We start from the raw sequence: 25441 nt of genomic DNA, 5'->3' as shown, positions 1-25441 counted from the left end.
AATTGATCACTGGGACGTGGGGGTTGTCCTATGGTAAGAGGCTGAGTAAATTGGACTTGGATTCTCTGGTGTTTAGAAGAATGAGAGGTGATCTCATTGAAACTTACACAATTCAGAAGGGGCTTGATAGGATGGAAGCTGAGAGATTATTTCCATTTGTCGGGAATCCAAAATATGAGAGCACAATCTCAGGATAAGAGGCCGATCATGTAGGACTGGGATCGGGGGAAGTTTCCTAATTCAAAGGGTTGTGAATCTTTGGAATTCGTGACCTAGAGGGTTGTGGATGTTCCACTGTTGGATACATTTAAAGTTGGGATCAGGGAATTGAGGAATATAGGGAATGGGTGGGAATATGGAGTTGAAGCCCAAGATCAGCCGTGATCGTATTGGATGGCGGAGCAGGTTTCATGGGCAGGGTGGTTACTCCTGCTCCTATTTGTTATGTTCTGATCTCATCCTTAGCTCTTTTGTTGATTTCCTTAAATTTGTGTCCTCTGGTTGACAATTGTTCGGTCCAGAAGAAGCAGTTTCTCTTTTTTTACTCTATCAAAACCATTCATAGTATTGTAACCTCTATTAAAAAATTCCTGCAACATTTTGGCTTAAAGTGGCTTGGTGGAGCTTTTATCCTGTGCTTAATTTCTGGGGCAATTGGAAGCCAAGTCAATCTGCACAGATCTCACTGACGGCCAACTGAGTTGAAATCTTAAAATTTGGTTTCCCCTTTAGCTTTGGGTGGTCTGAAAGCATATAAAAAGCCAAAAGCAATATCAGTATTGAATTGTCTTAACATCCACGGCACTTTGGGAGAGAATTCTAGATTTTTTCTACTCTTTATGATAACATTAATGTACACTTCAATATCTCATTTCATTTTCGGATCAGTTGAAATGATTGGAGATGGAAATGAGGCACAATTTATTTTCAACTCTGTTTTTCGAACATTTTAGCTTTGTTCTGTGCTATTAGGAATGTCTTCTCATCCCAAAGAATTGCTTAGTTTTTATTATTGGACAATCTGGAACAGATATTATGGGCCCTAATTTCCAGAGGCCATGAACACTTACCCTCACAGGTGTCGTCCAGTGCTGACCAAGCTCAACCCAGCCCCTTGCCCTGCGGAAATGCAGTTCAGCTGCTCCTTGGACCTCTGTTAAAAGGATAAACATAGGCCGGGATTCTCTGAAAACGCGGCCAAGTGTTGGCGCCGGCATAAACACCGGAGTGTTTCACGCCGGTGTCAACGGGCCTCTTGGCCCAGCGATTCTGTTGCCCACAGGGGGCCAGCACGGCGCTGGATTGCCCTGCACTGCTCGCCGCGGGTCCGCGCATGCCCATGGCAGCCACTTGCATGCCGGCGCCGCGCAACATGGCGGAGCCACACAGCGGGCCGGCGCGAAAGAAGGTAGGCCCCCCGAATGGCGGCACCTGCCGATCGGTGGCCCCCGATTGCGGGCCTGGCCATCGTGGAGGCCCCCCCTCGGAGACTAATCCCCCCGCCCCTCCACCAGGATGGCTACTACAGCCATGACGCCGAGCTCCCGCCAGGTGGAATCATACATGAACCATGCCGGCAGGAACCCGGCTGGTCGATCACGGAGAATCACCACGGGGGCCTCTTTCAACGGCCCCCGACCGGCGCCGCGTCGACTGCGCGTGACTGGCGCCGATTCACCGGTCGCCGGGGAATCGCGTCACGGGCCGTCTCGGTGTCAACTCCGAGCCGGCGAGGGCTCGGGGAATCCGGACATAATTTTAAAAGAAAAAAATGACTTTTGGGGGAGATTCACCTCTGTGGTGGGGCCCAGTGAAGTGCAAATGGCAGTTGCTAAATCTCACTTGTGGTTTGACCTCCCACCCGAACCAAGGAAGTAGGAAATCTAAGCTCTGTTCTCTTTTTGGCCTTTTATAGGTGTGCGAGGGGGGTTCATGGCATGGGTTTTCCAGTGGGTTCTGCAACATTTCTGCTCAAATTATGACTTGAAACCGATGGGGCATTCAATTAGTTGTAGGGTCACAGAGTTTTGCACTTGATAAATGTTTAATATTTTGTTTGTATCTTCCATTCTGTTTCCACAGTTCAGTGTTCGCCAGGTCATTTTTATGATACAAACACACATAGGTGCAGACGATGTCTTGTGGGGATGTATCAGCCAGAGTTTGGGCAGAATCACTGCGTTGCTTGTCCTGGAAATACTACAACAGATTTTGATGGATCAACTAATATTACTCAATGTAAAAGTAGGTATTAATATCTATATAATATTGAAGCTAAAACGGATAGAATCAGGTACTTGGTAAATGGTGAAAAGCTAGAAACAATGGAGGTCCTAAGTACTTGGGGATTCAAGTAGATAGAACATTAAATATGATGTACAGGTACAGAAAATAATCCTAAATATTAATGGAACATTGGGTTTTATTAACGAGAATACTAGGATATGAGGAAGAGGTTATGCTACATCTATACAAAGCTGCGGTTAGACCATACTTGCAGTACTACAGTTCTGGGCATCACACGTTAGGAAGCCTTGGAGGGAATGCAGCATAGATTTATCAGAATGGGATGTGAACTGCAAGGTTTAAATTATTCAGAAAGATTTTCTAAACCCTGGAAATTACAAAATATTTATGTGATTTGATTGAAGTTTTCAAGATTTTGGATGGAGCTGATAGGATAAATGGAAAAAAGCTGTTTCCACTGGTTGTGGAGTCTAGGATTAATCGAGTATTTCCGCTGGTTGAGAAGTCTAGGACTTAATGGAGTTGGGTTTTTCAGGAGCGAACACTAATACAAAAATAAAATACTGAATGCTGGAAATCTGAAGTAATAACAAAAAAAACAGAAATACCCAACAAGTCAGGCAGCGTCTTTGTAGAGAAACAGAGTTAACATTTCAGTCGATGGTGACTCTTCATCATCTTGTTCACCCATTATTCTTTGTGTTTGGCTGATCTACATTGGCTCCCTAACCCTAACCCTCCTCGTTAAACATTGACTCGATCACAAAATGATTTTCAATTCTCTCTCCCGCCTTGCCTCTCCCTATACCTGTAATTTCCTCCAACCTCACAACCATCAAAATACCTGCGTTCCTCTAATGCTGTCCTCTTGAGGATCTCAGCTATTACTCACTTCAGCCTTGGTGGTCCTGCCTCACATACCCCTTAAGGCCCTAAGCACTAGATTTCCCACCCTAAACCTCTCTGCTTCTATACTTCTATGTCTGCCTTTCAGGCACTCCTTAAAATCTTTGACCAAGGGTGTGATTCTCCCAAAAGGGAACAAAGTCCCCTCGTGTGCGAGTTTAGCCGGGTGTTTCGCAGCGCTCAGACATGGCTGTTCAACACGACTTGCGTTGTAGGCCGGAACAGGGAATGTGCGGCCGAGGTTGCACATAGCCCCGTTTTGTACGATGGGGAGCTCCGCTTGCCGGAACTCCCCAGTTTAGCGAGAGATCGGGAAGCCATTTAAAACTGGCCTCCCAATCACCGAGGCCCTACGAAGCGATCCGCGACCCCCCCACCCCCAGCCTGAACGCACTATGGGAGGACACCGCCAGTCTGACACTGTCAGGGTGTCAAGCTGGTACTGTCAGGGTGCCCAGGTGGCACCAGCAGTGCCAGGGTATCACCCTAACCCTGAGGACATGCAGCTGGGAGCCTCTGATCCCCTAGGAGACCCCCACGAGTGCTGTTCTGCCTGGTCCCCACTTGTGGAGACCAGTGTTGAAATTCGACCGAGGTCTTTGAGGCGAAGGGGATGAGTCCCAAAACCTCAGGTACCTCAGGAATCTGCACATGCCAAAAAGTGATCCCGCCTACAATGGGCGAGATTCACATTGCAATGTCTCGCGAGATCGTGTTGGATCTTGAGAGGTGTGGTGAGCCGGGTAGATCCTGGGACGTGGCGTCTCCCGGCTTTCATCGGCCATGGTGCGCGGCGCAAGCTGCTTTTTTGGTGCAGCATGACCGCTGGTTCGCGCCTTATGTTTTTGGGTCATCTGCCTAATGTGGCTTGTTCTTTTTGATAATACTCCTGGGAAGGACATTGCGATGTTTTACCAAGTTCAAGCTGAGTTGTCATTGTAAATACTTGAGATACTTCCAATATCAGTAATTATTGTTTATTAATTAGGGGCCGGTTTAGCTCAGTTGGCTAGACAGCTGGTTCGTGATGCAGAGCGAGGCCAACAGCACAGGTTATTCATTTATAACAGTGAGGTTATTCATGAAAGCCTGCCTTCTCAATCTTGTCCCTTGCCTGACGTGTGGTGATCCTCAGGTTAAATCACCACCAGTCAGCTCTCCCCCTCAAAGGGGAAAGCAGCCTATGGTCATCTGGGACTATAGCTTCATAGAGTCATAGAAGTTTACAACATGAAAACAGGCCCTTGGGCCCAACTTGTCCATGCCGCCCAGTTTTTACCACTAAACTAGTCCCAATTGCCTGCATTTGGCCCATATCCCTCTTTACCCAGCTTCCCATATAACTGTCTAAATGCTTTTTAAAATACAAAATTGTACCTGCCTCTACTATTGCTCTGGCAACTCGCTCCAGACACTCACCACCCCCTGTGTGAAAAAATTGCTCCTCTGGACCCTTTTGCATCTCCTCCCCCCCCCCCCCCCCCCCTAAACCTATGCCCTCTAGTTTTAGACTCCCTACCTTTGGGAAAAGATGTTGACTGTCTACCTTATCTAGGCATCTCGTTATTTTATAGACCTCTATAAGAGGTCTATGAGAGACTGTTTCGATCGATGGAATCCATGGAACATTCTTCACTGCTTTATCTTGATTCTACTTTCTTCGCACACCAGTGGAGAAATCTTAACCTGAAAGCAGCCTCGCATTTCAGTTGCTATCCTGGATTTAGTTCCCCGACAACTATGCGTTGCCTGTTGATATTGTCAATATATTTGCTTGCAGGGAAGTGAATATGTTGGGTGTAAATATCCTGCACTGTTAGTTATCCTCATTTAATAAATTTAAATTATGATGAATGTTGAGTTCGGGATTTGTGCACAGTCTCTTTATCCTAGCTGGGAAGATGAGCAGAGCCGGAGCGGGATGAGAGGGGGGTTGATTGGTAGGATAGTTATGTCCTCGCTATGTTTTAAGAAGTTCCCCCAGTGTGAGTTAGTTTCTTATTTTTGTCTAGCGCCTTTCACTTTTCCAGGCTAGGTAGACAGTGTGTTGTCCTGTTGAGGACTGGGGCTTGTGTGACTCCCCTTTAGGGACGGGTCAGTCCGTTCTCCTGATATGGGCCTCCCTCTTTGACTGCTGCATGTGATACTATGGCAACTATATTTTGAATCATAATTGTGGTTGTTCTATTCATATTTTGGCCATGTTGAACATTTGACATTACACAAAATAAATGCACGAGGAAATAGTTAAAGATAAATAAACCCTGGAGAAATTTTGAAAAATCAGTGGTTTCAGAATGGACATGCTTTTCAGAAGACCAGATGAGGGAAGGGAGAACTAGTGTATCAGTCTGGTATATTGTCATCAGCGCTCCCGTATTTGAATGTCAATGTTTTGGAACTCTTGCTGATTCTCTAGCTTAAGATGGCTTAATGGTAAAGCACTGAGCAGTTCTTAATTACATTCTTTATGGTTATTATGTATCAGACAGACAATGTGGAGGAGAACTTGGAGACTATACTGGATATATTGAGTCTCCAAACTACCCTGGGGACTATCCTGCAAATGTTGAATGCACCTGGAACTTAAGTCCGCCTCCAAAACGCCGCATTCTTATTGTTGTCCCAGAAATATTTCTGCCAATTGATGATGAGTGTGGTGACTACTTAGTCATGAGAAAAAGCTGTAAGTCAGAACACAAATAAAATTCATAATTTTATAATGTTTTTCAATTAGAATTTTTAAAAAGTTTGCATTTATCTCTTTACAAGAATCTAAACTCCCAGTTTAGATTCAACTCCCTTGTTGAAGGTGATGGGAATATTATTCTGCAGTTAATTATAGTTCTACAATATATGACAATCTTTAGTCAAACATTACACTCAGGTTAATCTGAGTGCATGCAGTGTGCTGTAAATAGCAGAGGTTGCTGGTTAGGCAGAGAAGCAGAAATCTTGACCAGCTTTCTTTCTCTTACTGAGATTTATTAGTCATTCTCTTCCCTCTCCCAGAAAACTCAGCAAAGGGATTAAACTTAAAACCTTCCTGCTCTGCTTAGCTCAGTACTATGTGACACCCTACCCGAAAATTATGATAACATTTTTGCATTAAAATGCACTCAAAATTGATCAGCAATCATTTGACATTAAATATTCTGACCTGGAATGAGGTTTACATGCTTTCTCAGCGTTTTTTCATCTTTTACATCAACTGCAATCAAATTGCAAAAGGCCTCAAATGCGCTCAACACTATCAAATATACTCAAAAACAGCAAATACGCTCAGCAACCGGCATTGAAAAAAATACACAAATTAATTATTCTGTTTTTGTATTTCGTCCAAAAATATTTCCACTATACATGCTTGAGAGCACCAACAGGTCTCTTGCAGGGGGTGGTGGGGGGTTCTTTTTCTGTTTGGGCTAGGGATCTGGGTTAAAAGTCAAAAAAGGGGAGCAGGCGCTGGGGTGGCAGTGGGTAGAGTGTGGGGGGGCGTGGGGAGATTTTTGGTGTGTGTGTCAGGATGTTTTGGCTGTTTGCTGTTGCCGCAGTTTGTTTTTCTTCTTTGTTATGTATATATTTGAAAATGCCACCAATAAAATATTTTCAAATTTTAAAAATGGCCTAGCAAGCCATTCAGTTGTATTAAACCATGTCCTGTCCCACCAGCAGGACAGATCCACCAGAGGTGATGTCACAGTGGTATAGAGTCGGGTGGGAGTTTTCCTGGGAGTCCTCAACATCGGATCTGGACTCCATGAGGTCAAACATAAGCAAGGAAACCTCTTGCTGATTACCACATACCCTGCTAACCGCCTTCAGCTGAAGAATCAATACTCCTCCATGTTAAACACCACTTGGAGGAAGCAGGGGCGCAAAAAGTACTCTGGTGGGAAACTTCAATGTTCATTTAATAGTCTTTCCCCAGAAATGCAGTAACCAATGCGTTGTAAATATTGCACAATGAAATTTCAACAGCACAAGAGTTGGAGAGAGGCCAAAAACGAGAACTGTGCCAGGCGCCAAACAGTTTGCGATTCAACTGGCCCGCTCCCATAGACAAAGTGGTTAGCAGAGTTGCTTCACAGCACCAGGATCCCAGGTTCAAATCCCAGCTTGCGTCACTGTCTGCGTGTCTGCACATTCTCCCCGTGTCTGCGTGGGTTTCCTCCAGGTGGTCCGGCTTCCTCCCACAAGTCCCGAAAGACGTGCTTGTTTGGTGAATTGGACATTCTGAATTCTCCCTCAGTGTACCCGAACAGGCGCCGTAGTATGGCGACTAAGGGCTTTTCACAGTAACTTCTTTGTGGTGTTAATGTAAGCCTACTTGTGACAATAATAAAGATTGTTGTTATTATTGTTATTTCCAGGTGAATAAATGTTAGATTTTGCAGTCTACAGTTGATTGTGACCTTTGCATTAAACAGAACAACAATATTAGGTGTGATGTTTAAAATGTAGCATAGAGCTGCTTGGTAATATAATTTGATCTGAGATTTGGAAGAATTGGTAATGTTCAAAATTGATCAATATCAATGACTAAGTCTGTTCTTGTGTAATTGACCAGCATTGTCTAATTCAGTGACAACCTATGAAACTTGTCAGACCTATGAACGACCCATAGCATTCACCTCAAGATCAAGAAAATTGTGGATTCAATTCAAGTCCAATGAAGGGAACAGTGACAAAGGATTTCAGGTTCCATATGTTACATATGATGGTAAATAGATACCTCCTCTATAAAACACTTCAATTGAATGACTATTGGTGCTATTTCCTGCTTTTGTCTGAACTGGAAAATTTCATCAACTTTACGTCCAATTTCCATCCTTCCTGCACCTTCACATGGTCCATTTGCAACTCTTCCCGTTCCTTGCTTGACTTCACTCTCTCCATTTCTGGGGATAGGCTATTGAGGATTATTCAGTGCAAGTCTACTGACTCCCATAGCTATCTTCTACAGTTCCTCATACCCCCCTTCCTGTAAGGACTTTATTACATTCTCTTACTTTCTCTCTCTCTCCGTTGCATTCATTCTGATGATCCACTTCCAATAAGTCTCCCTTATTTTTCAATCGAGGATTCCTATAGTTGATCGGGTCCTTGACTGTGTCCATTCCATTTCACACATTCTGCTCTCACCCCTTCCGCTCTCTTTCAGACCGTCGATAGTGTTCCCTTGTCTTCCACATACTAGCTTCCAAATTCAATGGATTGTCTTTGCCACTTTCATCTGCTCCAGTGTGATACCACGAAACACACAGTCCCCCTTCCCTCCCATTTCAGCATTACAAAGGACCGTTCCTTTGCAATACCCTAGTCCACACTTTAGTCACCTCCTCCCCTTGCTACTGTACCTTTCCATGCAAGTGCAAGGGAGTCAACACTTGTCCTTTTACCTCCTCCCTTCTCACCATCCAAACCGCAAACACTTCTTCCAGGCCAACAACATTTTTCTTGTACTTCTTTCAATTTAGTATACAGCCTTTTCCACATTGGGGAGCCCAAACGTAGATTGGATGGCCACTTAGTAGGACCCCACCCGATAGTCCAAAAGTATGACCCCAGGCTTCCAGTCTCCGCCCTGCTCCCACTCCGACCTTTGTGCCCTTGTCCTCCTTCCAATGAAGCTCAATGCAAGCTAAAGGAAAAACATCTTTTGACTGGGCACTTTACAGCCTACCGAACTCAAGATTGAGTTCAACCATTTTGGATTGTACGTCCCATTTTGGTTCCTTTTTCTTTGCTGAATGTGGGGTTTTCTGTCTTGATTCTCTCTTTCCCCCCTTTTTGCTTTCAGATAGCAGCTGCTCATGATTATTCCATTGAGACTTCCTCTTGACATTTTTTTTTCCTTGTTCCATTACCACTCCCTTTGGCCTTGCATCATGCACCCTTTTGTCATTTTACCTCTCCTGCCTTCCACCTTATCAGAGACATGTTTTGTTCCTCTTCCACTCTCCCCCTTTCACTTGTTTAAAACCTATTACATTTCTAACTTTTCTCAGTTCTGATGAAAGATCATCAACCAGAAATGTTAACTCTGTTTCTCTCTCCACAGATGCTGCCAGACTTGCTGAGTATTTCTTTTATTTTCCGTTTGTATTTGATCCTGTCATTACATGACATTTTACATTTCTCCCTGCCAAGAGGGACCACAGAGACAGTGACCTTAGCTGGGAATCGAACCCGGGTGCCTGGCGCTGTGAAGCAACAGTGCTAACCACTGCTACTGTGTCGCCCATAATGAGCCTAAGTGCAGCCTTGGCAGGGCGTTCCTTGCCGAGGCCCGGAAAAGAAGCAGAGCCCCGTTTAATAGCAAGGTCGTTCTCGGCGCTGTAAGTGCCTAGAAACACCTGGTTAAATGTGCCCGAAACAGGCCTCTGATTCATTTCCATTAAATCGCACCCAATATGATTATTTTCCCAGCAATGCAAGAAATCTTTCAGAAAATGAAAGGAGAGAAGAAAAAGAGCACATGTTCTGTTGTCCGGTTACATCATCACCTTTTTAGAAGATTTTTTTGTAACTGTGCTTACAAATCCGTCAAAATAAACTTTAACTTCTTTTCTTCTGTTATAGAGGATTATCAAGAGCTGATTGAGGATATAGTTCGAGATGGTCGATTGTATGCATCTGAGAACCATCAAGAAATACTGAAGGTAGATTACAACAAATCAATATTGGAAGAGGACATATTTGAATGCAGCTTTTTCACAAGTTTTCATTCTACAAAATTGATACAAAAAGGATCACATTTAATAGCATCCTTTAAGTAGAATCATGATAAGTGATCATTTATATTTTTTGTGGGCGACACAGTGGTGCAGTGGTTAGCACTGCTGCCTCATGGCGTCGAGGACCCGGGTTCAATCCCCGCCCGGGTCACTGTCTGTGTGGAATTTGCACATTCTCTCTGTGTCTGCGTGGGTCTCACCCACACAACCCAAAGATGTGCAGGATAGGTAAATTGGCCAAATTCCCCCTTAATTGGAAAAAACAAATTAAATAAAAATTTATATTTTCTGTGGTAACTTTTATTTTCATCCTCTAAATCTACCTGTTTCCTAGGTCTAGTGCACTAGTAAATACTTTCCTGGCAAGGAAGAGCATGGAATGAATTCTTACTTTCCAAAATAAGTGGATCATCTCACTTGGATCAGCTGTGGCTCAGTTAGTAGCACTCTTGCCTCCAACACATTTACATCCTTAAATAAAGGGACCAGTTTGATACACAATACTCCAAATGTGTCTCACAAGTGCCCCGTACAACAGAAGCATAACCTCCTTACTTTTACATTTCATTCCCCTCACAATAAACAATAACATCCTAATTCTGTTAGCTTTCCTAATTGCTGTACCCACAGATTAGTCTTTTTCTGATTCATGCACTAGGACACCCAGATCCCTTTGCACCTCAGTGCTCTGCGATCTCTCACCATTTAGATTTTTAAAAATACATTTTATGGGATGTGGGTGTCGCTGGCTAGACCAGCATTTATTGCCCGTCCCTAGTTGCCCTTCAGAAGGTGGTAGTATAACTATGCTGGAACAGCTTGGCAAGTTCTGAAGCACAAGTCTTCAGTACTACTGCTGGAATATTGTCAGGGCCCGTAGCCTTTGCAGTATCCAGTGCTTTCAGCCGTTTCTTGATATCACGTCGGGAAAATCGAATTGTCTCAAGACTTGACATCTGTAATGCTGGGGATCTCCGGAGGAGGATGAGATGGATCATCCATGTGGCACAACTGGTTGAAGATTGTTGTGAATACTTCAGCCTTATCTTTTGCACGGATATGCTGGGCTCCTCCATCACTGAGGATTGGGATATTTGTGGAGACTCCTCCGCCAGTGAATTGTTTAATTGTCCATCATTCATGGCAGGACTACAAAGCTTGGATCTGGTCTGTTGGTTGTGGAATTGCTTAGCTCTGTCTATGCTGGCTGCTTATGCTGTTTGGCACACAAGTAGTCCTGTGATGTAGCTTCACCGGGTTTGACACATCATTTTATTTTAGGTATGCCTAGTGTCGTTCCTGGCATGCTTCCTACGCTCTTCATTGAACCATGGTTGATCCCCTGGCTTGGTGGTAATGATAGAGTGGGGGATATGCCAGGCCAGGAGGTTGCAGTTTGTGGATCTGTACAATTCTGCTACTGCTGATGGTCCACAGTGCTTCATGGATGCCCAGTCTTGAGTTGCTAGATTTGTTCAAAGTCTATCCCATTTCCCACAGTGGTAATGCCACACAACATGATGGAGATTTCCTCAATGTAAAGATGGACCTCATCGCCACAAGGACTGTGTGGTGGTCACTCCTACTGATACTGTCATGGATAATTCTGCGGAAGGCAGCTTGGTGAGAAAGAGTTCAAGTATGCTTCTCACTCTTAGACCATAGCATTTACAGTGCAGAAGGAGGTAATTTGGCCCAACGGGTCTGCACCAGCCCTTGGAAAGAGCACCCTACTTAAGCCCACACCTCCACCCTATCCCAGTAACCCCACCTAACTTTATTTTGGACACTAAGGGCAATTTAGAATGGCCAATCTACCTAACCTGTCCATCTTTGGACTGTGGGAGGAAACCGGAACACCCGGAGGAAACCCACGCAGACACGGGGAGGACGTGCAGACTCTGCACAGACAGTGAACCAGCCGGGAATCGAAGCTGGGACCCTGGAGCTGTGAAGCAACTGTGCTAACCACTGTGCTATCGTGCTGCCCTTGTTGGTTCCCTGCAGCCATCCCAATCTTGCAACCATGTCTGTGGGGATACTACCGAACCACTCCTCATGATGACATTTGAAGATCCCCACCCATTGCCAGCCTGTGTGCTTCTTCCAAGTGGTGTTCAACATTGAGGAGTAAAATAAAATAAATGTTGCCACAGTCCCAGAGGAGCATAGGCTGCTTTTCCCCTTTGAGAGAGAGCTGGCTAGTGGTGATTTAACCTGAGGGTGACTACACCTCAGGTGAGGGGAGGAGTTTGAGATTGAGAAGGCGAAGCCTTCATGAATAACCTCAGCCAGTACGGGAATTGAACCCGCACTGTTGGTGTTGCTCCGCATCACAAATTAGCCGTCGAACCAACTGAGCTAACCAACTCCATATGGAGGAATACTGATTCATCAGCTGAATGGGCGGGTGGGGAGCGTGGTGATCAGCAGGAGGTTTGATTGACCTGGTGCTATGAAACTTCATGGGGTCCAGAGTTGATGTTGAGGACCCCCAGCAAAACTCCTCCCGATTGCTGTGCTGCCACCTCTGCTGGTTCTGTCCTGCCGGTGAGAGAGGTGAAGGTGGTGTCTGGGACATTATCTGTGAGGCATGATTCCATGAATAAGTCAGGCTGTTGCTTAACTAGTCTGTGAGATAACGGTCCCAATTTTGGCACAGATGTGAGTAAAGAGGACAGGGCTGGGTTTGCCATTGCCATTTCTGGTACCTATATCGATACCATTGGTCCACCGGTTTCATTCCTCTATGTTTTCTTTGTAGCAGTTGAATACAACTGAGCGCAGCACGGTGGCACGTGGTTAGCACTGGGGGCCAGTTTCAACTCCGGCATTGGGTGACCATCTGTTTGGAGTTTGCACGTTCTCCCCGTGTCTGCCTGGGTTTCCTCCGGGTGTTCCAGTTTTCTCCTACAGTCCAAAAATGTGCGGGTTAGGTGGGGAGAGGGCAGGGAGTGTCCTCTTTCAGAGGGTCAGTGCAGATTCAATGGGCTGAATGGCCTCCTCATGCACTGTAGGAATTCTATGGTTCTATGGAGTGGCTTGCTAAGCCATTTCAGTGGGCATTTCACAGCCAACCACATTGCTGTGGGTCTGGAGTCACATGTAGGCCAGACCAGGTTAGAACAGCAGGTTTCCTTCCCTAAAGGACATTAGTGACAATGGTTTTTCATGGTCATATCATTAAACTTTTAATTTCTGATGTTTTATCGAGTTTAAATTCCACCATCTGCCGTAGTGGGATTCTGGGTTCCCCAGAGCATTACTCTGAGTCGCTGGATTACTAGTCTAGGGACAATACGGTAGCATTGTGGATAGCACAATTGCTTCACAGCTCCAGGGTCCCAGGTTCGATTCCGGCTTGGGGTCACTGTCTGTGCGGAGTCTGCACATCCTCCCCGTGTGTGCGTGGGTTTCCGCCGGGTGCTCCGGTTTCCTCCCACGGTCCAAAGATCTGCAGGTTAGGTGGATTAGCCATGATAAATTGCCCTTGGTGTCCAAAATTGCCCTTAGTATTGGGTGGGGTTGTAAATTCTATGACAATACCATTACTCCACCGCCTCCCCAGATATGCTTTATTTTTCCTGTCAAAACGGACGATTTCACATTTGGCCATATATGGTTCAATTCTGGTCGCCACACTACCAGAAGGATGTGGAGGCTTTAGAGAGAGTGCAGAAGAGATTTACCAGAATGTTGCCTGGTATGGAGGGCATTAGCTATGAGGAGCGGTTGAATAAACTCGGTTTGTTCTCACTGGAACGAAGGAGGTTGAGGGGAGACCTGATAGAGGTCTACAAAATTATGAGGGGCATAGACAGAGTGGATAGTCAGAGGCTTTTCCCCAGGGTAGAGGGGTCAATTACTAGGGGGCATAGGTTTAAGGTGAGAGGGGCAAGGTTTAGAGTAGATGTACGAGGCAAGTTTTTTACGCAGAGGGTAGTGGGTGCCTGGAACTCGCTACCGGAGCAGGTGGTGGAAGCAGGGACGATAGTGACATTTAAGGGGCATCTTGACAAATACATGAATAGGATGGGAATAAGACCATAAGACATAGGAGCGGAAGTAAGGCCATTTGGCCCATCGAGTCCACTCCACCATTCAATCATGGCTGATTTCAACTCCATTTACCCGCTCTCTCTCCATAGCACTTAATTCCTCGAGAAATCAAGAATTTATCAACTTCTGTCTTAAAGACACTCAACGTCCTGGCCTCCACCGCCCTCTGTGGCAATGAATTCCACAGACCCACCACTCTCTGGCTGAAGAAATTTCTCCTCATCTCTGTTCTAAAGTGACTCCCTTTTATTCTAAGGCTGTGCCCCCGGGTCCTAGTCTCCCCTGCTAATGGAAACAACTTCCCCACATCCACCCTATCTAAGCCATTCATTATCTTGTAAGTTTCTATTAGATCTCCCCTCAACCTCCTAAACTCCAATGAATATAATCCCAGGATCCTCAGACGTTCATCGTATGTTAGGCCTACCATTCCTGGGATCATCCGTGTGAATCTCCGCTGGACCCGCTCCAGTGCCAGTATGTCCTTCCTGAGGTGTGGGGCCCAAAATTGCTCACAGTATTCTAAATGGGGCCTAACTAATGCTTTATAAAGCTTCAGAAGTACATCCCTGCTTTTATATTCCAAGCCTCTTGAGATGAATGACAACATTGCATTTGCTTTCTTAATTACGGACTCAACCTGCAAGTTTACCTTTAGAGAATCCTGGACTAGGACTCCCAAGTCCCTTTGCACTTCAGCATTATGAATTTTGTCACCGTTTAGAAAATAGTCCATGCCTCTATTCTTTTTTCCAAAGTGCAAGACCTCGCACTTGCCCACGTTGAATTTCATCAGCCATTTCTTGGACCACTCTCCTAAACTGTCTAAATCTTTCTGCAGCCTCCCCACCTCCTCCATACTACCTGCCCCTCCACCTATCTTTGTATCATCGGCAAACTTAGCCAGAATGCCCCAAGTCCCGTCATCTAGATCGTTAATATATAAAGAGAACAGCTGCGGCCCCAACACTGAACCCTGCGGGACACCACTCGTCACCGGTTGCCATTCCGAAAAAGAACCTTTTATCCCAACTCTCTGCCTCCTGCCTGACAGCCAATCGTCAATCCATGTTAGTACCTTGCCTCGAATACCATGGGCCCTTATTTTACTCAGCAGTCTCCCGTGAGGCACCTTATCAAAGGCCTTTTGGAAGTCAAGATAGATAACATCCATTGGCTCTCCTTGGTCTAACCTATTTGTTATCTCTTCAAAGATCTCTAACAGGTTTGTCAGGCACGACCTCCCCTTACTAAATCCATGCTGACTTGTCCTAATCTGACCCTGCACGTCCAAGAATTTAGAAATCTCATCCTTAACAATGGATTCTAGAATCTTGCCAACAACCGAGGTTAGGCTAATTGGCCTATAATTTTCCATCTTTTTCCTTGTTCCCTTCTTGAACAGGGGGGGTTACAACAGCGATTTTCCAATCCTCTGGACTTTCCCTGACTCCAGTGACTTTTGAAAGATCATAACTAACGCCTCCACTATTTCTTCAGCTAGCTCCTTTAGAACTCTAGGATGTAGTCCATCTGGGCCCGGAGATTTATCAATTTTTAGACCTCTTAGTTTCTCTAGCACTTTCTCCTTTGTGATGGCTACCATATTCAACTCTGCCCCCTGACTCTCCGGAATTGTTGGGATATTACTCGTGTCTTCTACTGTGAAGACTGACGCAAAGTACTTATTTAGTTCCTCAGCTATTTCCTTGTCTCCCATCACAAAATTACCAGCGTCATTTTGGAGCGGCCCAATGTCAACTTTTGCCTCCCGTTTGTTTTTAATGTATTTAAAGAAACTTTTACTATCATTCCTAATGTTACTGGCTAGCCTACCTTCATATTTGATCCTCTCTTTCCTTATTTCTCTCTTTGTTTTCCTCTGTTTGTTTTTGTAGCCTTCCCAATCTTCTGACTTCCCACTACTCTTTGCCACATTATAGGCTTTCTCTTTTGCTTTGATGCATTCCCTAACTTCCTTTGTCAGCCATGGCTGCCTAATCCCCCCTCTGATAACCTTTCTTTTCTTTGGGATGAACCACTGTACTGTGTCCTCAATTACTCCCAGAAACTCCTGCCATTGCTGTTCTACTGTCTTTCCCACTAGGCTCTGCTCCCAGTCGATTTTCGTCAGTTCCTCCCTCATGCCCCTGTAGTTACCTTTATTTAACTGTAACACCTTTACATCTGATTCTACCTTCTTTCTTTCAAATTGGAGATTGAATTCTACCATATTATGATCACTGCCTCCTAAGTGCTCCCTTACTTTAAGATCTTTAATCAAGTCTGGCTCATTTCATAACACTAAGTCCAGAATGGCCTGTTCCCTCGTGGGCTCCATCACAAGCTGTTCCAAAAAGCCCTCCTGTAAACATTCAATGAATTCCCTTTCCTTGGGTCCACTGGCAGCATTATTTACCCAGTCCACCTGCATATTGAAGTCCCCCATGATCACTGTGACCTTGCCTTTCTGACATGTACTTTCTATTTCGTGGTGCATTTTGTGCCCCCGGTCCTGGCCACTGTTAGGAGGCCTGTACATAACTCCCATTATGGTTTTTTTGCCTTTGTGGTTCCTCAACTCTACCCACACAGACTCCACATCATCTGACCCTATGTCATTTAGTGCTATTGATTTAATTTCATTCCTAATTAACAAGGCAACCCCGCCCCCTCTGCCCACCTCCCTGTCTTTTCGATAGGTTGTGAATCCCTGGATGTTTAAATGCCAGTCCTGAACCCCCTGCAACCATGTCTCTGTGATGCCTACCACATCATACCTGCCAGTCACAATCTGGGCCACAAGCTCATCTACCTTGTTCCGTACACTGCGCGCATTTAAATATAGCACCTTTAATTCTCTATTGACCGTCCCTTTTTGTTTTCTTAGTGTGGTGGACCTTGGTTTACTGAGCCTTTCCATACACTGTGTCATATTTTGTGGGATGGAGACTATCATAACCTCTCCTGAGTTTTGTCTTTTCGTGCTTTTTTGTATACCTTTTTTTTTATAAATATGTTTTATTGAAATTTTTTTCCCAAACAACAATTTTTCCCCTCTTACAAAGCAAACGCAACAATAACAATACAGACATTTTTAACAATACACAAGTAACAAAACCCCTTTATCTTTGACCTAAACTAAACTAAACCCCCCCCTCCCCCTCCCCCATCCCCCCCCTTCCCCCTGGGTTGCTGCTGCTGGTCATCTGTCTTCCCTCTAACGTTCCCCTAAGTAGTCGAGAAATGGCTGCCACCGCCTGGTGAACCCTTGAGCCGATCCTCTCAGGGCAAACTTTATCTGCTCCAGTTTAATGAACCCCGCCATATCATTTACCCAGGCCTCCAGTCCGGGGGGGTTTCGCCTCCTTCCACATGAGTAGGATCCTGCGCCGGGCTACTAGGGACGCAAAGGCCACAACGTCGGCCTCTTTCGCCTCCTGCACTCCCGGCTCTTCCGCAACTCCAAATAGAGCTAACCCCCAGCCTGGTTTGACCCGGGCTTTCACCACCCGCGAAAGCACTCCCGTCACTCCCTTCCAATACCCTTCCAGTGCCGGGCACGCCCAAAACATATGTGCGTGGTTTGCCGGGCTCCCGCCACACCTCCCACATTTGTCCTCCACTCCAAAGAACCTGTTCAATCTTGCTCCCGTTATGTGTGCTCTATGTAGCACCTTGAATTGAATCAGGCTAAGCCTGGCGCATGAGGACGAGGAATTTACCCTGCTTAGGGCATCAGCCCACATACCCTCCTCTATCTCCTCCCCTAGTTCTTCTTCCCACTTTCCTTTTAGTTCGCCCACCGACTCCTCCCCCTCTTCCCTCATCTCTCGGTAAATCTCTGACACCTTGCCCTCTCCGACCCACACCCCTGAAAGCACCCTGTCCTGTATCCCCTGTGTCGGGAGCAACGGAAATTCCCTCACCTGTTGTCTAGTAAACGCCCTCGCCTGCATATATCTCAAGAAATTTCCCCGGGGCAACTTATACTTTTCCTCCAATGCTCCCAAGCTCGCAAAAGTCCCATCTATAAATAAATCTCCCACCCTCCTAATTCCCAACTGGTACCAGCTCTGAAATCCTCCATCCATTCTTCCTGGGGCGAACCTATGGTTGTTCCTGATTGGGGACCCCACCAGGGCTCCCCACACCCCTCTCTGTCACCTCCACTGTCCCCAGATATTCAATGTTGCCGCCACCACCGGGTTCGTGGTAAACTTTTTAGGTGAGATCGGTAGCGGCGCCGTCACCAGCGCCTCTAAACTCGTCCCTTTACAGGACTTTCTCTCCAGTCTTTTCCACGCCGCTCCCTCACCCTCCATCATCCATTTACATATCATTGCCACATTGGTGGCCCAATAGTAATCGCCCAAGTTCGGTAGTGCCAATCCTCCTCTGTCCCTACTACGCTGAAGGAACCCCCTCCTTACTCTCGGAACTTTCCCTGCCCACACAAAGCTCGTGATGCTCCTGTCTATTTTATTAAAAAAGGTCTTGGTGATTAGTATAGGCTTTTTTGTATACCTAAGCAGCTACGCTTCCCACTGATTACTTCACCTCTTGATTCCCTGACTTTCCCTTCCCCCCCCAATCTTTAGTTTAAAGTCCTATTGACCACCCTATTTATTCTTTTCGCCAGAACACTGGTCCCAGCTCGGTTCAGGTGGAGACCATCCCAACGGTATAGGTCCCCCCTGTCCCAAAACTGATGCCAGTGTCCCATGAAAAGGAACCCCTCATTCCCACACCACTCTTTCAGCCACGTGTTAACTTCCCTTATTCTTGCCTCCCTATGCCAATTTGCACGTGGCTCGGGCAGTAATCCGGAGATTATGACCCTTGAGGACCTGTTTTTTAATTTGAATCCTAGCTCTTTATAATCTCTAAACAGGTCCTCTTTCCTAGACTTGCCTATGTTGTTGGTACCGACATGGACCACAACAACTGGATCCTCCCCCTCCCTCTCCAGTATCCTTTCAAGCCGGTCAGAGATGTCCCGCACCCTAGCACCGGGCAGGCAACATACCATGCGGGACTCTTTATCCTGCTCACAAAGGATACTATCTATCCCCCTGATAATAGAATCCCCTACAACTACAACTTGCCTATTTACTCCCTCCCCTTGAATGGCCTGCTGAACCATGGTGCCTTGGTCAGCTGACTCATCCTTCCTGCAGCCCTGTTCGCCATCCACACAGGGAGCAAGTGCCTCATACCTGTTGGACAGAGTCAAGGGCTGAGGCTCCTGAGTTCCTGACTGCTGGTTCCCTTTACCTGCCTGACTTGCAGTCACACCCTGCTGTCCCTGGCCACTGGCAGGATTTAAACTACTTACTCTGACAGGTGTGACTGCCTCCTGAAACACAGTGTCCAGGTAAGTCTCCCCCTCCCGGATGTGCCTCAGTGTTTGAAGCTCAGACTCCAGCTCATCAACTCTGAGCCGGAGCTCTTCGAGCAGCCAACACTTACTGCAGATGTGGTCGCTGCAGCTCGCAATGGGATCTGCCAGCTCCCACATCAAGCATGGAATAGAAGGATACGGACCCAGGAAGTGTAGAAGATTGTAGTTTAGTCGGGCAGCATGGTCGGCACGGGCTTGGAGGGCCGAAGGGCCTGTTCCTGTGCTGTACATTTCTTTGTTCTTTGTACTCCATTTGCCAGACTGTTTCCCACTCACTTAGCCTATCTTTATCTTTTTGCAGCCTCCTTATTTCTGTCTTCTTCACAACTTACTTTCCTACCTATCTTTGTGTCATCAGCAAATTTGGCAATTATCCTGTCAATCCCTTCATCCAAATAACTTATATAAATTGTAAACAGCTGAGGTCCCAGCACTGAACGCTGTGGCACACAACTCGTTACATCCTGTCAACCTGAAAAAGACCGATTTATGCCTACTCTGTGCTATCAGCCAGCCAATCTTCTATCCAGGCAGGTATGTTACCCCAATACCATGAGCTTTTCTTTTCTACACTAACCTTTGACGTGGCACTTTATCAAATACCTCCTGGAATAAACAAGTGCATCCATCGGTTTCCCTTTATCCATAGCGCATGTTACTTATTCAAAAAAACTCCAATAAGTTGGTTAAACATGATTTCCTTTCACAAAACCATGTTGACGGTTGATTACCTTGAATTTATCTAAGTGCCCTGCTATAACTTACACAGCTTCTAATCTTTTCCCTTTGACAGATGTTAAACTAACTGGCCTGTAGTTTCCTGATTTCTGTCTTCTCTTTTGAATAATGGAGTTACATTTGCTATCTTCCAATCTAAATGAACCTTCCCTAAATCTAGGGAGTTTGGGAAAATTAAAACCAAAGCATCAACTATCTCACTAGACGTTTATTTTAAGGCCCTAGGATGAAGTCCTTCAGGACCCGGGTTCTTGTTAGCCTGTAGCTGCAACATTTTACTCAGTACCACTTATCTGTTGACTAATTTTCCTGTGTACCTCCTTCCCATCCATTTCCTGGTTTATAACAGATTCTGAGATGTTACTTGTATCCTCTATTGTGAAGACTGATGCAAAATACTCGTTCAATTCATCTGCCATCTCCTGGTTTTCCATTGTCAATTCTCAATACTCACTTTCTACAGGACCAACATTCACTTTGTTAACTCTTTTCACTTCAAATATTTCTCAAAACTCTTACCATCTGTTTTTATATTTCTGGTTAGCTTTCTCTTGTACTCTAATTATTCCCTCACTTTTCTTTTAGTCATCCTTTGTTGTTCCTTATATTCTGTCCAACCTTCAGATCTGCAATCTGTCAAATCATACTTATTTATTTCTATGTGTATTTCATCTGTTTTGTTTCAAAAGCTACATGCATTCAGATACGGAGTTTTTAGTTGTATCCTTTTATTCTTTTTATAACCTCATGTTGTGTCTTTAACATAACAAAATATCCCATGGCACTTCATGGAGCAAGTATCAATCAAAACTTGACAGGTGAATTATTAGAATAGGTGTGTAATATTAATCCAACTGATAATTAATTATTTATTGCAATCAGATCACAGTTAGAGTAGTGTGTGCAGTTCTGACCACTACTTTAGAGATAGGATGTGATTGCACTAACAAGGGTACAGAGGAGATTTGAAAGAATGTTGCTGGGAATGGCGAATTTTAGCTATGAGGAAAGATTGGATCGGCTGGTGTGTTTTCTACAGAAGAAAGAAGACTGAGGGAAGATTTAATTGAGGTGTTCAAAGTTATCAGGGTCCTAGGTAGAGTGGATAGAACGGCAGAAGAGCATGAATTGATCAATTTCAGAAGATTTGCAACTCATGACACATCCCTTCACCACACTGGCTGATTTCTGCACTAATACTAGCGTAACGTGCTATTATTTTTCGAGCAAGATTTGGCCCATTCTTGATATTCTTGATTATGCAAAAATATCAATTAATTACAATATTGTGTTCCCTTTTACACACTTTTCTGCAAGCAGTCATTTAGATAGAAATAGCTTCCATTGATAATGGCAGCCCACTACTGATCCTATATAAACTTATCTATGGAGGTCATTAGTTATCCTTCATTAGGGGGGACAAATATTACCTTTTCTCATTCAGAACCAGGAACACCATGAAAGATTTACCTGTAAGCTTGCCACAAATACATAAACAAGTACAAATGTTGCATAGTCAAAGAATGTTGTCACAAGTTTTATTAAAATCAGAATTACATATTGGATGCAATATTGACCCTTTCTAATAATTTGATCTATCAATGATTACTAAACTTGGATTTTGATTGACACATTTTTTTTTCAGGACAAGAAACTCATCAAGGCTCTGTTTGACGTGTTAGCTCATCCACAAAATTATTTTAAATACACAGCACAAGAATCCCGAGAAATGTTTCCAAGGTCATTTATTAGACTATTGCGCTCAAAGGTTTCAAGATTTCTACGGCCATACAAATAGTTGAGAAATTCTGACATCCTTATTGAACATTTTGGAATTTCATCAGAAAGACTAAAAATGTTTCATTTAATCTGTTCACCTGCAGTTTGTACAAACTCCTTTACATAGGAACCTAAAGTCCGGATATCTTGCGTCATTGCACTCAGTTAAGTACCAAAACATTGAACACTATAAACCATTCATGATGGAATAGAAATAAGATCACTTGGAAAAAAAGACAATATTCATTTTCTTTTAATTTATATTAAGCAACACAATTGTCCTATCTACATACTTGCCCTAGTCGTTTTTTTGACAAAGTAATACTGTTATAGAGCTTTAAAAAAAAGTGCTGTGGAACCACTCAACAATGGTGCCAGTGGCTTTTGCAAACATCATTGATTTCCAAAAACAAGATGCATTGGTGGTCCTCTACTGAATTACAATATTTTAATCTAACTATTCCTTACATAAATGCAGGTATTTAATAGAACTGACATGTAAAACGTATGTAGGAAGATTGCATTCTGTGCGAGTCAACTGCAGAGAGCTTGTCTATCGTCGACATGCAATATCTGATCCAGAAAATCAGTCACACTATCACAGCCACTTATTCTTTGTTAAATTTAGTGGTCTTATTCTAGTGAACTATTGTCAATATTAAACTCTGCTGTTAAAACAGTAAAATGAGATTGTGGTTGATCTTAATCAGCATGTGCAGCTTTCTAAAAGAATGTAAAATGAAAATAGAAAATGCTGCAAATGCTCAGCAGATCAGGCAGCCTCTGTGGAGAGAAACATCGCGCGATTTAATGCCCTTGTCGGGCCTGACTTGGTATCGGAACGATTTGTGACGTTTGAAATGCCTCGTGAGATTTAACGGAGTCTTGCAAGATGTCGCGATATGGATCTCATCCTCACTGGGTGAGATCCAGATCACCATATTAAAATGAGCGTCAGCAGCATTCTCTCAGCACCTGGGACCCAACGGCCGCACCTGGGATATCTCGCCCGGGTGCAATTAGTACTAGTTTCCACAAACGTGGACCAGTCGTAATGGCACCGGGGATGGGGTTTCCCAGGCCTTTGGAGACCCCTGGGTGGTTGGGCACGAGGCAGGCTGGCACTGGAACTCCCTTTGGCACTGTGGCACTGCCAAGATTATAGTGCCACCTGGGCAGGTTGGCATTGCCAGGGCACCTGGGTGCCAGGTTGGAATTGCCAGGGATTGGGCCCCGGGGGCACTGAATTGGTGAGGTGGGTTGGTGGCGGAGGGGGAGAAGATCAGTTCGGCCAGACAAAATGGCACCCTGATCTGCGAGGACTCCAGCAGAAAATGACGCTATGTCTGGCTTCGGCAGAGAGAAACTCTCCAAGGCCAACAAAAATGGTCAAGTGCCGTTGAATAGCGGAGTCTTTCTCCACGCTGCAGCCACCAAGAAGCACCCCGCTAAAAGTGCCAAATCCCGACATAGATTTTTTTCCGGTTAAACTGCACCCATAATTAATGTTTTAGGTTGATGAACCTTCATCAGAACTGATGGGTTCTAGTGACATGTCATTGATCTGAAACTTCAACTCTATTTCTCTCCATAGATGCTGCCAGACCTGCTGAGTATTTACAGCATCTGCATTATTTTGTTTTTTATAAGTGACAAATATCTCATTTCTGCATTCAATGTTTATTGAACATGATATATCAATTAAGCCACTTGGATGTCAAAATGGTCTCTATGTAGTTATGCTTATGTGTGGCAATGAGTATGTTTGCACTTGTACTTTCATTGTTGAGATTTCATAATGTTTCTAACGTGAGTTCTTTTCTACTCCATATTGTTCCTATGTATTGTAGTATCTGATATATGGGGCGAAATTCTCCTACCCGCCCCGCCACATTTCTGCTCCGACCGGCCGGCGGGAGTCTCCGTAACACCGGCCGGTCAATGGGGTTTCCCATTGTGGGGCAGCCCCACGCCGTCGGGAAACCCCCGGGCGCCGGCAAAACGGAGACTCCCGCCGGCGGAGAATGACGCCCATTGTTTTTTTTCTGAGCTCCGCATTAGTTATCTTGAGGATAGCTGTTGAAGCTTGAAATGTGCTCTACGGCTCCTTCCCACCACGTCTGCCCTTCACAAATTGTGATCTTAGAAGATACAGGTTAAATTGAACTATTGAGACAATTTAGTGGGTTGCACAATAGCACAGTGGGTAGCACTGTTGCTTCACATCTCCAGGGTCCCAGGTTTGATTCCCAGCTTGAGTCACTGTCTGTGTGGAGTCTGCACATTCTCCCTGTGTCTGCGTGGGTTTCCTCCGGGTGCTCCGGTTTCTTCCAACAAGTCCCGGAGACGTGCTGTTAGGTAATTTGGACATTCTGAATTCTCTCTCAGTGTACCCGAACAGGAAATGTGGCGACTCGGGGATTTTCACGGTAACTTCATTTCAGCGTTAATGTAAGTCTACTTGTGACAATAAAGATTATTACTAAAATCCAGTGTATATTCCCATCATGAAACAATGGGCATATGAGAGTGGTAGGGAGATTAATCTGTCCCTTATATGCTAACTGTCCCCATTTTCAGTGAGAGAAGAATATCTGTCTACATTTGTACATAATCACCTAGAAAAGTAGAAGTTCCTGGTCAAGGCACTTAAACAAATTATTTCATCTTCGAAACCTCCAAAAGGAAGTGTGACAAAATCATTTGTGATCCACATGTTTGGTACCTGAGCAGATAATAGAACACATTATGTTGTTCTTCTTGCTTTCCTTTTGCAATCCAACTCCTAATCTGAAACCAACAATAATTTTTTTTTATAACAACACAACTTCCATTTAATACCACCTTCAACATTGTAAAATGTTGCAACGGAATGTTCTCCAACAAAATTTGACATCAAGCCGCATAGGAAATGTTAGGATATGTGATCAAAGGATTGGTCCATGAGGTAGGTTTTATGGAGTATCTTTAAGCAGGAGGGACAGATAAAGAAACAGAGAGATATGGGGAGATAATTCCATAAACAACCTATAAATTCTGGGGAGTGTTCTGTTCACAATGCAAAAGAATGAGATATGGTCTGTGTACATATAACACAAATAAGGGGTGGGATTCTAAGACCCACCCGCCGGGTCGGAGAATTGCTGGGGGGGCGGCGTAAATTCTGCGCCCGCCGAATTCACCGAAGGGTGAAAAGTCATCGGGCACAAGACAATGGACTCCGGGGCTGCCCATATTCTCCCGGCCGGATGGGCTGAAGTCCCGCCAACGTGACCACGTGAATCAAAACACCTTTTTAACGGCGTCAACCAGTGCTGATGGTTGACGCCGTCCAGCGTGGAGGTAGGTCGCGTCCTGGGGGGTGGCCGCAGTCTGTGTGTGTGGGGGAGAGGTGTGCGGTGGGGTGGGCTACGGGGGAGTGCTGGGGAAGGGGGGGGGGTAAGTGCCGGCGGGGGGTTTGAGGGACGGGGGGGATGAGTACCGGGGATGGGGGGGTGAGTGCCAGGGACGGGGGGATGAGTGCCGGGTACGGGGGGGTGAGGGCCGGGGGTGCGAGGGCAAGGGGAGTTTG

The 25441-nt window shown here is 45.0% G+C and overlaps 1 protein-coding gene across 12 annotated transcripts in view; it reads left to right on the top strand.

The window, feature by feature from the left end:
- scube2 (signal peptide, CUB domain, EGF-like 2) overlaps positions 1 to 25234 on the top strand; it is a 239031-nt gene extending 213797 nt beyond the window's left edge. For 9 of the 12 annotated variants that reach the window (XM_072466498.1, XM_072466495.1, XM_072466497.1 and 6 more), the window contains 5 exons: positions 2083 to 2244; positions 5642 to 5839; positions 7721 to 7873; positions 9736 to 9815; positions 21737 to 25234. In XM_072466498.1, the coding sequence (XP_072322599.1) occupies positions 2083 to 2244; positions 5642 to 5839; positions 7721 to 7873; positions 9736 to 9815; positions 21737 to 21889 (746 nt within the window). In that variant the 3' untranslated portion in view covers positions 21890 to 25234. The remainder of the gene's footprint in view (positions 1 to 2082; positions 2245 to 5641; positions 5840 to 7720; positions 7874 to 9735; positions 9816 to 21736) is intronic. The other 3 variants (XM_072466505.1, XM_072466503.1, XM_072466496.1) reach the window with 2 other exon arrangements.
- The last annotated feature ends 207 nt before the right edge of the window (positions 25235 to 25441 follow it).

This window comes from Scyliorhinus torazame, chromosome 10, assembly GCF_047496885.1.
Source record: "Scyliorhinus torazame isolate Kashiwa2021f chromosome 10, sScyTor2.1, whole genome shotgun sequence".
Lineage (NCBI taxonomy): Eukaryota > Metazoa > Chordata > Chondrichthyes > Carcharhiniformes > Scyliorhinidae > Scyliorhinus > Scyliorhinus torazame.
Note: the sequence above shows the minus strand (reverse complement) of the source record. Positions and strands in the feature narration are given on the sequence as shown.